Source organism: Manacus candei, unplaced genomic scaffold (assembly GCF_025592945.1).
Source record: "Manacus candei isolate 608988 ecotype Guabito, Panama unplaced genomic scaffold, ASM2559294v1 h1tg000159l, whole genome shotgun sequence".
In the NCBI taxonomy this organism is placed as follows: Eukaryota; Metazoa; Chordata; class Aves; order Passeriformes; family Pipridae; genus Manacus; species Manacus candei.
In genome coordinates, this window is record NW_026138207.1 from 2,712,654 (window position 1) to 2,725,076 (window position 12,423).

The following is a 12,423-nucleotide window of genomic DNA, read 5'->3' on the forward strand; positions in this document are numbered from 1 at the left end:
GTGAAGTCTTGGGTAGCAGATTTGTTTCAGGGGATTGGCAGACTGCTAAGAAGTTAATCTACCCCTTTTGATTTTGATTTAAAAGGCTTCCTCTAGAGAGTCATATGTCTAATTGTCCAGAAAGAAAATTACATGAAAGCTGAATCCCTCCCTTCCTCAGACTCTGTCACTCCCCTTCCCTGGACTGTCTCAGTACCTGAACATTAGCTCTTCTATACAGTTCCACTCCTCTTACATCACCAGTGCAGCTGAAAGGTCTGTGTCCATGCCACCTGGGAAAGGCAGGTTATCCTGCAGGATAACCTACTGGGAAGCACTGCTTCCACCATCAGCAGTGTCTGGATGCCCAGAGGACAAATCTCTTACTCTGGACCTGCAGGTTGGAAGCATCATCCTCATGAGAGTTCATCATGAGTCAGAGCAGCTTCGCCTGCGTGGCCTGGAAGGTGCCTCTGCTTCCCAGGGGTTCAAGCAGAGTAAGGGCAAAAAAGGTAATAAGCATGGTTCATTTGAGAGCAGTTTTTAATTATGAATTCCACACAACTGTAGCTATAGTTAATACTAGTCCCAAAGCCTTGTAATGGCTTTGTTTGCTAGAGAGATCTGCAAACCACCTGCATGCTGAACTGGAGACTTCTCCCTGCGTGCCCTGCTCAAAAATTAGTGTCTTTCCATTGCAAAAGGCAAAACAAGTGTTTGAAAGATAACTGTTTCTTTTTCTAAGTTTGTACTTGTGGAACATAATATATGGATGCCTCAATTACCTAATATAATGACTTTTCTGCAAACAAAACCAAAAAGATTCCCTCCTACAGTATCTGGAAATCAATATGAAAATATATAACAAAAAAAGGCAAGGAAAGACAAATAAAGTTGTCTTGACAACCCAAGATATCTTCTAACACATCAGAAACCACAATTTCCTTTGACACTACCAAGGTTTTAACTATAGTTCTTAGGATATTTCATATGCAATAAGGTCACTTCTGATCTGCTTTTACAGTTTGCTCCTGTACAGTAACCATAGAATTTCCCTACTAAACGACTGTTATCTGTAATATTAACCTTGAAAACAAGCACAGAAAGAAATTAAAGTATGTAAGTCTGTCAGAAATATATCACAGTATTGAAAATGAGCATAACAACGTGCTTCTTAAGATGAACATTAAATTTGAGTCCAAAACTCTTGGCTCCAACCAAATTATTTCAAATAGAACAAGTATATATATAACAAAGATTTATATTTTCTTGCTAAACAGGAAATGGTGCTTTCTATAAACAAAAGAATATGTGATTTTCTGGACACAGACCCAAGTTACAGTGCAGAGAGCTCAGAAAGCTTCAAACAAAATTGGCATTTATTTAGAAGGATGATTTAACAAGTTGATTGGATGAGGTTCAATCAGCCCATTTAGTCTGGTAATTCTAGAAACATCAGTGTAAAAAACTCTACTTTTTTTTTTGCTTTCTGCTATGCAGTGTCACACAATCACATGACTGAAAACATGTTGTCTGCAGCAATGGTAGACACCGACCACAAACGATTTGGTTGCATTATGTCAACACTGATTGCTGTGTCCAACAAGAGGTTCAACATCCTTCGGAGACTGAGGTGCAGTCCTTAGCAGCTGGTTCCCATGTGTGAGCTTCGCCTGCCTCTAGTGCCCAACGACACCCGCAGCCTGGGCTCTCTTGCTTTATAGTGTTCGTTGAAGTCCAGTCTAAAGCTGAGGAACCGAAGGCTTTCATCAGAACTGGCTGTCAGCAGTTTGATCTTCCAATGACTGCCACGTATGTCAGAGTCTCCAGTGCAAACAACTCAGTCTTTTAAAGGGTGTTGCCCCCTTGCCGCTGCCTTGGGACAGCATTCAGGACCCAACCTGTGCCAACAGGAGTCTTCACCTTGTTTTCATGTCACATGTACAATGCCAGCCAGGCCAGCACTAGAGCACTGCTTGCTTCAAACATACCTATTTGATGTAGGCTGTACAGTACAAGTGACCCTCCAAAACAGCTGAGACTCAGCCCATCTGCCCCAGCCAGCTTCAGTCAGTCTCAAGCAAAACCTAACTACAGTCTAGTTACTGCTAGCAGCTCTCCAAAAATTTGACTCAATTTTTTCCAGGGAGGGAGATGTGCAACATTTTGACCCAGATGGCAAATTTCTCTCAAATGTAAAGCCTCTACGCCAAAGGCCAGAATCACCACAGCCTCCAGAAAGGGTCACCAATACTTTTTATCTGGGGACACTGCTGACTTCCATTAGACCTCAACATGAAGCACTGAGCTCCTTTTGACAATGCAGCTGGTCCTTTAGCAAGGCCACAGTTCAGCCAAGTGGAAAGTGGAATTCTTAATGATAGAAAAGGCCACAACATAATTAAAAATACATGGCTGTTACAAGTCATAGCCTTATCCTGAAGAACCATAGTTCATAAACAGCACACATCAATACTTTATCTGCACTTGGAATCACAACTCATAATTCATATAAAAACCAAAGGATCCTGGACTACGAGGCCAGAGCTCAAAATGCATCATTTGCAATTCTCCGCTGTCCTCTAAAGGCTGCTTCAGGAATTTCAGTCTCTGAGTTAGAAAAGCGAAGTGCTTCTGCTCCTTATCCATGTACTAGAACACAGGCCAGTAGGTCCAGGAAATGTGAGAGGTTTATGCAGAGCTTCAGGTGCAGCTGTGCAAGCCGCTGCAAGAGATTGGTCTGACCACAGACACAGAGACCACTTCTGTGAGGTGTGTCATGCTCCACTGGCAGCATCTCTGGCTCTGGCAAGGGATGGGGTCAGTAAGATTTCTATTATTCTGCGCCCTGATACAGTTCATTCTGCTGGTGAGGCTTGGAAGTCCCTCAGTATGTCCAGGTGCCTGCTACAAATAGTAACGTGCATCTATATCAGCTTGCCAAAACTGAACTGAAAACTTTGATCTTGTCTGGTACCTTCCTGCTGTGGTCCGAAGGGGGGAAGGGACCGTGGCACAGCACGGGTCCGGGACACAAGGGAGGGTGCAAGTAGAAACCTTTATTCACACGTGCACGTGGTCTTTTATCAGCTCGGGAGGGGAAAGGGCCAGAACATAGGGCGGAGCATAAGACAGACAAGTGGGGGACAAACCAGGATAGGGACATGGGCAAAAGGGGGAGGAGCGGGGGAAGCAGGGAGCAGGCAAACTCATGGCAAGCCTGGGCATGTCCAGGCTGTGCACTGTGTAGTGTGAATACAATGAAACCACATAATAACAGTAAAGTCCATATAATAACTGTAAGGTCCATATAATAAAATCCTGTCAATTGCTGTATGTTTTTCTCCATGCCTGGAACTGTTTCCATCACACCTTCCTGCCCCTTTCAAAGTGATTTTGAGCTATTTACTTATAGAGGAGAAAGGTCAAGATTAAAATAACTATAGTTACATAGTTGCCCATTAAGAAACCCTATAGTTTACATCACAAGCGCCTGTAAACTACTTCTACGCAGCTATTTTTTCTGAGTCATAGTATTGCCCTTTAATGGTCTTAATTAAGGAAATGGTAACATTATTTGCTTTTGCTTCCCGGCTACCATCAAATTACTCTTTTTTGTAATTATTTCCTATTCTGTTATTAATGTATGTTTTGCTCTTTTCATTTGCAGGAACTTTCTTTAGATTTCCAAAACTTTTTGCCTGTGAAATGCTGGAACCTGTGCATACATTCTAACTCTGGGATAAGTCTGGGCCTGAATCTGGTTTTGTCTTAAACTTTAGTTGTGTTAATACAGTTGCAACGAGTGGAAGTTCTGCTTTTCTGATTTATCAAATACCATTTAGACCCCATATTTTATGTTCTCTTTATGCTTTCTGTTCACCGCTAAATGGTGCAATTGCTTGTTTTCTAGAGCATGTTGGTTTCTTCCTTTTCTACCCATTATAATATGCTTCAATTCTTATTTTTGCACACCAGGTTGCTAAAGGAAAACTCCCATTTGCCTTTTTAATTACTGTTGTAAGCATGTCTGTAATTTCCCTCTGTTCCTTTACACTCTTCAGCACTGCTCAACAGAAACAAGAGATAAAACTCAGTACAAATATCCTCTTTTAAGGAGTGAGTGCAGTGCCTTTTAGAAAGCAAGGCAGAAGACTGTTCTTTGCCTCTCTCTGGGTAATTTTTGAAAAAACTTTAGAGGGTGATGAAGTGGCCTTGAGTAGCTTTGGGAATGTTCCCATTGTAGTTCCTGTGGCATGTATCTCAAATGCAAATAATTGGTTTTCATTTTCTGTGGCACTTGAAGATTTCATACATGGCCTAATCACCTTGTGACAGCTTTTTCCTATCATATCTTTTAATATTCAGACTGATGGTAATAATCACTCCAATTGCATTTTCTATACCCTAATGTTTAGCTAACTTAATTGCTGTTCAGATAACTTCTGGAGGAAAACATTTAACATAATTTGCTCCACAAAGAGTTAAGTAAATTAACTGCACAGTGATAGAAATTTCACCTCCTACACTCCTCAGATTTTTCTTGGTACGTTTTTCTTTCTCTACTCTTTCTTTACCATCTCTTTGGTCACCATTTGCTGCCTTTCAGGTTCCCTGCTCTCTTCTCCTCTGTCCTTCTCTCCTTTTGTGAACAAATATCCATCGCTTTGGTTTCTTTAACTTTCCTGGCCTCTGTGTTGACTCTGACCACATACACCGCTGGTCAGCTTTGCCATTTCACCCGCACTTGAGTCTCTGTTTTCACTCATGTGGCACTCGGGTTTTAGTCCAATGATGTTATGAGAGAATGTACAATACTGGGTAGTCAAAGGGTAATAGCAAAAAGCTAACTTTGGAACAAAAAGAAAGAAGATAAATACTGATCGAGGCACCTTTGTTACTCTTTTGGGGAAAGAGAGTAAGCATCAAGTTAATTCCTATGAGTGATTCCAATGCCTCAAAGACTACATCGGACCAAGCTAACAGAAAATAGTTAAAATATTACATCAGGGAGCCTGTTCCTTTAGAGAGTCTGAGTGATCCATACCTTAAATTCATAGTATTCCTTGTCAGCATAAAAATAACATGCTTTCACTTTATCTTAAAACTGGTTCAGCAAGCCCTCAGAATGAAATATGACTTGTTAAATCAATGGCTGTAGAAACTTTTCACTCTGAACAATTGCAGACTAAGAAAGAGAGCGTTTTACTTTTGACTGTTTATTGTTATCCTTGGTACTGTAATTTTGTTTTGTTAAATAAGGTAGAGCAGGTGATGGTCACAATGCCCTTGTAGAAACCAGACAGAATTATTTCCTCTGACTTCTGAAACAGCAGGTTCCTTTATCTGTCCTTGCTCTGCTTGCCAATATTTGTACATCTCTTGCAGCTCTCCCAACTCTTCTGCCTCTCTCCAGTTAGCAGAATTATATTAGAGGTTAAAGTGGTATTATAGGTTTCAAGTAGCCAAAAGATGATTTTCAAAATTAATTAGGCACTTTGGAGAAGTACCTGAGCACCTTTATGTGAGTGTGAAATATGTTCTGTCATCCCTGAGGTTGCTCATTCAGGCGAAAATGGAAATGAGTACAAACATGCACACTCACAGCTTGTTCCTAGGTCAGCACCAGCAACATTCACAAGGTGAAACATGCAAGGTCACAGAGGACTCCAATCTTCAAGTAGAAGTTTTAAATAAAGCCCCGATTTTCTGTCCAAATATCTCCTTTTTTTTTTTTTCAATCATTCATTAGCTTTCAACTCTCAGTGTATTTAAACATTTACCTGTGAACTTAAAGAGTGTCCTCAATATTGAAAATCATTGTTAGATGTAGCATACTGGAAGTTGTACACACTAACCAAAAATAACCGGCCATTCTTGATAGGAATATTATTTTAAAAGGTTGAAAAAGTTCTTGTCCAAAATATAGACAGGATATGTCACATGTACATATGACAGAAGGAAGACAGAATCCCTCCACAACTAATTTTAACAAAATAAATCAAGTAGATTCAGGCTTTTTAAACAAATACTATGCTCCTATGTAGAGCTGAGAGACCTTGGCATTTATTCACAGCATCTAGTATAAGAAAAGAAAATCCACAGGGCCTTGACAAAATAATTGAATCACTAAAATAAAATTGGATTATGACTATATTCTGTCCTTGATCTCCTACCCTAAGCCTGTAACTAATTCACTGAAAAATACATTATATCATGAGCTTCTGCATTTCCTAGTGAGTGTTTTTAAGATACTAAATTTCATCATACTGCACCGTGAGGCAGTCGAGCGGCTGTAACTTACAGGGGGAGATGAAACTTTCAGGGGCTGGTTTTTAACTTTTTATTCTTCAGAGTGCATATTGGTTAAGACATATTTTCTCTGTCAGTCAGCAGAAAAAATATCCCTTGTAGTTTAAAAGAATAAGACAGAAATACTTTGCAGTTCTTTTCCTTTTAAAGTATTTAGGATATTGGTAGCACCACATGGGTAGCCCTTCAGCCCAGAAGAGTGTTGCACATTGTGTAACATCCTAAGATGGGCAGTAGTTTTATTCTCAGTTTCTGCATTTCTACTTTTAATGTTTCTCCAAAATGTCTTTAGGCCTTGTCAACCCTGAAAAGGAGGGGGCTGAGCATGCAGGGTCAGTTAGCAATGGCCCTGGGACAGGATACAGAAAAGAGGAGAAGCTGTGCTTTTTTCAGCCTGGAAACATGGTTGGAGAGACAGAGCCTCAGCTCTATTTGTATTTTCAGACACTGTAGCTTTAACAGCAAAACATCGAAATTACCAGCCAGAAGTGTGCATTACATAACTAACAAAATAAAAAACAGCCCTCTATAGTAAATACAGTAAATGTGTTGCTAGGAATTATTCTTTAACATTGATTTTAGTATATAACTATTTCAGTGTTAAAAAAATAAAGTAAAAAGGTAAAAAATCTCATATGTTTCTATTCAAAAATGTACCTGAATGGTGCTGCTGCCACCCACTGCAAGGAAAGCCACTTGTGCAGTTGCAGCAGAAGGACACTTGTCAACTTTTACTCTAAGTACACACATTTATGTAGAGTTTAATATTGGTCTTCAGGCACAAAGTAAGATAATTTCTCTCTCATTTTTGTTAGGAATTGCTGAATCCAGCAGCCTGACAGAGGTGAGGCTGTCACAGTTTCATGGCCTCGGGTCCAACCAGTCTCAAGGCTCAGGATGCATCCCCCACAGATAGGCACATGCACGCAGAGCACATGTACACACCACATATGTATTTATACACTGCTGGCAACACAGGTCAACACAGAACAACACACAGAGCACTTACATGAACACAGGCAGCACCAACAGCTTCATCCTGCTGAGCTGGATGGAGGACCATTAGTGGGAGATATAGATATATTAGCAGGAGATCTATACATCTGTATATCTCACTAATACGTAATGTATGTGTATATATATATATTACTTATAAAAATAGGTTTTTCTGTACCAGGTCAGTGAGAGAGTAAGGGTGCAGGGTTCTTTCTGGATCCCAATAATAAGGGCCTGACAAAAACCAACTTAAAATAGCTGCTTTAGTATGGCAGAATAAAAGCAGGAATATAAATAGGATAAAAAGAGGAATAGAGGTAATAAGTAAAATTTGCTTCAGATGCTGGCACCCTGCCTTTGTGCAGCACCAGATGGAGCCTGGATGGATTTTCCAGTGATGCACTACACAGGTCCCATCCCACGGAGGGTTCCTTCTTCCCACCACCTGGTGTGCAGGATGGGCTGGCACAGGGCTCTCATCAGGTTTCCACAGAGCAGCTGCTCATGCTGACACTCAGGCTGCTCAGTCACTAAGCACAAGGCCCTGTAGAGCAGACATATCTGTTCAATATCGCTAGTTCCTTGAACACACCACCTTCTGCAAGGTTCAGAGTGCAAAGGTGGATCTCTCCAGCAGCTAGGCTTACAGGCAGTCCAGCCAGCAGCTGATCCCTGCATCCTCTCATCTCCAGATTCATTCGTCCTCTCACTGCAGTATCTGCAATTGCTGGCACCACAGGCATACCTGCCACCCACAATTCCACTCCAGTTGCTGCACTCAGACCCCCGTTACAAACACAGAGGAAAAGGGGAAAGGAATTTAGTAAGGAGACAGGACAGGCTATGTGATCAGATGAAGGGCAAAGATAGAAAAACATAGTGAACAGCATCCTATTCACAAACAACCAGCCCTTTTTATCTGCTTATCCCAATATTTTCCCACACTTTGTCCTTCCAAAATCACTGAAGAGAAAAAAGTGAGCTGGTTTTCCCAGCATTCTTAGTTGCATGGCTGTTCCACACAGTGAAGCATTTATATGAACAGCACAGCTAGCTGTGGGCAGCTCTGTAGCATTTCTGTTGTGAGAGCTTTGTAAAATCAGTGTCCTCCTTCACAGACATGAAGATTCTTACAGGAAAGCCATGCTTTGTGTTGCAGAGAAGCAGCACTAAGTAATGCTCGCAATGCCCCAAAGAGGGAAAACCCAGCTGCAGGTGAAGGCAGAGCATAAATCAGCAGAAGGGAACAAAAAAAAAAAAAAGGAAAGAAGGAAAAAAAAAATAAAACTACCACAAAAACCAAAGATGGCATCATTAGCTCCTATCCCACTTCCAGGGGATCTTTCAGCAGAGCTGGTCCAGTTATTTCATGCCAGGGATTCAGAATCTTCCCCCCAGCCTGGCAATCGAGAACATCTGAGTGTGGCAATGGCTCTTCCAACACCTACAGGTGTGGGCAAAACAATCTCTGAGAAGGAGAATTGATCCCATGGCCTGAGAAACTGAAATTCCCAGGAACAGTTCCCATCCAGTTCTAGGGGATTTTCCCACAGAGCTGGAACAGATTATTCTATGACTGTATTTATTGATGCATCAAGTCACAATTTTCTGCTCAGTTGAGGTTTTAGTGCTCTTGTATAAGGTATTATGACAAGGCTTTTAACACAGTTATTTCCAAGCCCCAAGGAAGATCTAAGTATTTATTACTCAACTTTTGATCCACCCTCTTGATGATAATCTGGCCTTAACAGTATAGGGCCAAAAAAGGCTCACAAAGGTTCACCTTTTTTGTCTGTATAATTTTTTCACTGCTTCATCTTCCTTGAAAAGGGGGCATTGGCTTCCCCAAGCTATCCTTGTTACACCAGCTCCAACTGTAAGATTGGAAGATACATTTATTTCCATCTACATGAGTTTTTTGTAACAGCTGCCAGGTTAGGGGATAAGAGACTGGTCTCCACCCACAAGGGAGCATGAGGACAATGGCAGGTCCCCACTGGCCCCTTTAGCCTGGCAGTCAGAGCAACTCCTGCAGCAGTGAGAACTCTTCCCAGATTAACAGGTCCCTGCAGAATCACCTCAAAATGATCATTCCCAGCACAGCCACTACTGTTTCCTAGTGTATTGAGTGTCCAGGTTTTGGTAGTAAGGCACTACAGAGGTGGCTTCTGTGAGAAGCTGCCAGAAGCTTCCCCCATGTCCTGCAGAGCCAATGCCAGCCTGCTCAGGAGGGATTCGTCACTGGCCAAGGCCAAGTCAACCAGGAATGATAGTAAATGCCTCTGTGATAACATATTTAAGAAGGAAAAAAAAAAGTTCCTGGGCAGATGAAAGTTGCAGCCAGAGAAGAACAGAGTGAGAACATGTGAACAACTCTGCAGACACCAAGGTCAGTGTAGAAGGAGGAGGAGGTGCTCCAGGCACCAGACCTGAGGGTCCCCTGCAGCCCATGGTGAGGCAGCTGTGCCCCTGCAGCCCATGGAAGATACCCACACTGCAGCAGGTGGATGCCCAAAGGAGGCTGTGACCCCATGGGAGGGCCAAGCTGGAGCAGGGTCCTGCTGACCCCTGAAGAGAGAAGCCCATGCTGGAGCAGGTTTTCTTGGTAGGACTTGTGGCCCTGTGGTGGACCCATACTGGAACAGCCTGTGCCTGAAGAACTGTACCCTGTGGAAAACTGGCCCACACTGCAGCAGTTTGTGAAGAACTTGCCCATGGGATGGACTCACGTTGAAGAAGTTCATGAAGGACTGTCTCCCATGGAAGGGGCTCCACAATGAAGTAGGGGAAGGACTCTTCTTGCTGAGCAGCAGCAGAAACTGTAACCCCCATTCCCGGTCTCTCTGCACCATGGGGTGGGGGGAAGGAGGCAGAACGTGTGAAGGAGGGGTAGGAGGAAGGTGTTTTAAGATTTATTTTACTTCTCATTCTCCTGCTCTAATTCTGTTACTAATAAATTTAATTAATAACCCCAAGCACAGTCTGTTTTGCCCATGACACTAATCAGGGAGTGATCTCTCCTGGTCCTTAACTCACAAACCCTACATTGTATTTTCTCTCCTCTCTCCAGTTACAGAGGAGTGATGGAGAGGATTTGGTGGCTACCTGATGCCCAGCCAGGGTTGACCCACCACAACACATACAGGTGGATTCATTTTGGTCTTCTAGTTCCAACATGGTGCTGCCTCTCTGGTCTGTGGATTGGCTAATGATAACATGGGATCATGGAAAATGTCTCTCAATGCAGTGGCCAAGAGTGTCCATGCAGCTAATTGTTTTTCCTAACAGTTTTGCCCAAAACACAATCACGTAAGCTTTGTTGTTCTTCCAGACTTTACAAGAACAATACAGTCCAAACACACCTACAAAAATGGAGTACTCCTGCCTGTCACATGATTTGTCACCTTGTGATGCCAAGATCCTTCAGCTTTCCTTTGGCACACCAAATATCACAGGCTTCAGAATCCATACTTGCTTACAGCTGAAATGCTGCCTGCATGTACACCCGATGAGAGCAGCTGCACTGGTAGGTCCTCTAAGGCACAGGGATTAAGGCCTTACATGTGTTAACAAAAGTAAGAATTCTAAGGCCTGCACAACAACAGGAATCCTTCTGTCCAGAGGGGAAAACAGCTAGTCCAGGGCTGCAAGTCAGTGCATCATCCCCATAAGAGTTCACTTCCATCATAGCTCACAGCAGCCTTACCTGCATGGCCTGGCAGGTGCCTCTGCTTCCCAGAGGTTCAAGCAGATCAAGAGCAAACAGCAAAAAAGGCCACAGACCAGGTTGATCTGAGGGTAATTGTTAAAGAATTGCACACAAGTCTTGGTGTACATAAGACTAGTACCAAAATCCTGTAATGGATGGGGATCTGTAAATCATTACATTCCTAATCGGAAGCTTCTCCTTTCTTACCCTGGAAAAAAAAAAAATCAAAAACTTTCAATTGCAAAAAGCAACAAATTTGAAAGATAATTGTGGTTTTATTTTTCTAAGCTTGCACTTGTGGAACATAATAAATGACCTGATATAATGACAACTTTGCAAAAGAAGATTCCCCCTTTCCCCAACTTCTGGGCAGCAATATATAAATATTTACAATGAAAAAATAGGAAAGACAATGAAGTCAACATTAGCCAAGTCAGTCTGTTTCTACATATCTGATTTTGAACATTAATTATTCAACCTTAACCAACACTTTCCTTCACAGTACTGAGGCTTTAACTTCATTTTTTAGACCTTATGTGCAACAGATACACTCCTGACTCTGCTTCTATAGTTTGTTCCTGTACAGTAGCCATAGAATTTCCCCACTAAATTTTTATTCCAAGTTTTTAACTTTGAAAACAACAAAAAAATTAAATAAAAGTTTATGTCTCCTGATACAAAGTTTCTTACACAGTCAAACACATCACAACATTGAAAATCAGCATAATGAAATGCTGTATAGCTTCTTAAATGGACAATAGGTCTGGGTCCTGATCTTTTGGCTTTAACAAAAACTCTCTTCAAATAGAACAAGTACATATAGAAAAAATAACCTTCTTATTTTCTTGTTAAAAAAGGAAATGGTGCTTTCTATAAACAAAAGAATATGTGATTTTCTGGACACAGATATAAGTTACAGTGGAAAGAGCTCAGAAAGCTTCAAATAAAATTGGCATTTGCTTAAAAAGATGATTTAACAAGTCGATTGGATGAGGTTCAATCAGCCCATTTAGTCTGGTAATTCTAGAAACATCAGTGTAAAAAACTCTACTTTTTTTTTTGCTTTCTGCTATGCAGTGTCACACAATCACATGACTGAAAACATGTTGTCTGCAGCAATGGTAGACACCGACCACAAACGATTTGGTTGCATTATGTCAACACTGATTGCTGTGTCCAACAAGAGGTTCAACATCCTTCGGAGACTGAGGTGCAGTCCTTAGCAGCTGGTTCCCATGTGTGAGCTTCGCCTGCCTCTGGTGCCCAACGACACCCGCAGCCTGGGTTCTCTTGCTTTATAGTGTTCGTTGAAGTCCAGTCTGAAGCTGAGGAACCGAAGGCTTTCATCAGAACTGGTTGTCAGCAGGACCAAGAACTGCTGGACGATTCCCTGAAGGAGAAAGAAAAACCCAAGAGAAAGCTAAGGA

The 12,423-nt window shown here is 41.8% G+C and overlaps 1 protein-coding gene across 2 annotated transcripts in view; it reads right to left on the minus strand.

The window, feature by feature from the left end:
• Positions 1-1,310: 1,310 nt before the first annotated feature.
• TUBGCP3 (tubulin gamma complex associated protein 3) overlaps positions 1,311-12,423 on the minus strand; it is a 60,009-nt gene continuing 48,896 nt past the window's right edge. Inside the window, exons 22-23 of one of the 2 annotated variants that reach the window (XR_007900828.1) lie at positions 12,048-12,386; positions 1,311-1,452 (exon numbers count right to left, since the gene is read on the minus strand). Coding sequence is in view for 1 of the 2 variants with exons in the window: in XM_051772820.1 (XP_051628780.1) it covers positions 12,216-12,386 (171 nt within the window). In the remaining variant the exon portion in view is untranslated. Of the gene's footprint in view, positions 1,453-11,251; positions 12,387-12,423 lie in introns of those variants that run through there. The other variant, XM_051772820.1, reaches the window with a different exon arrangement.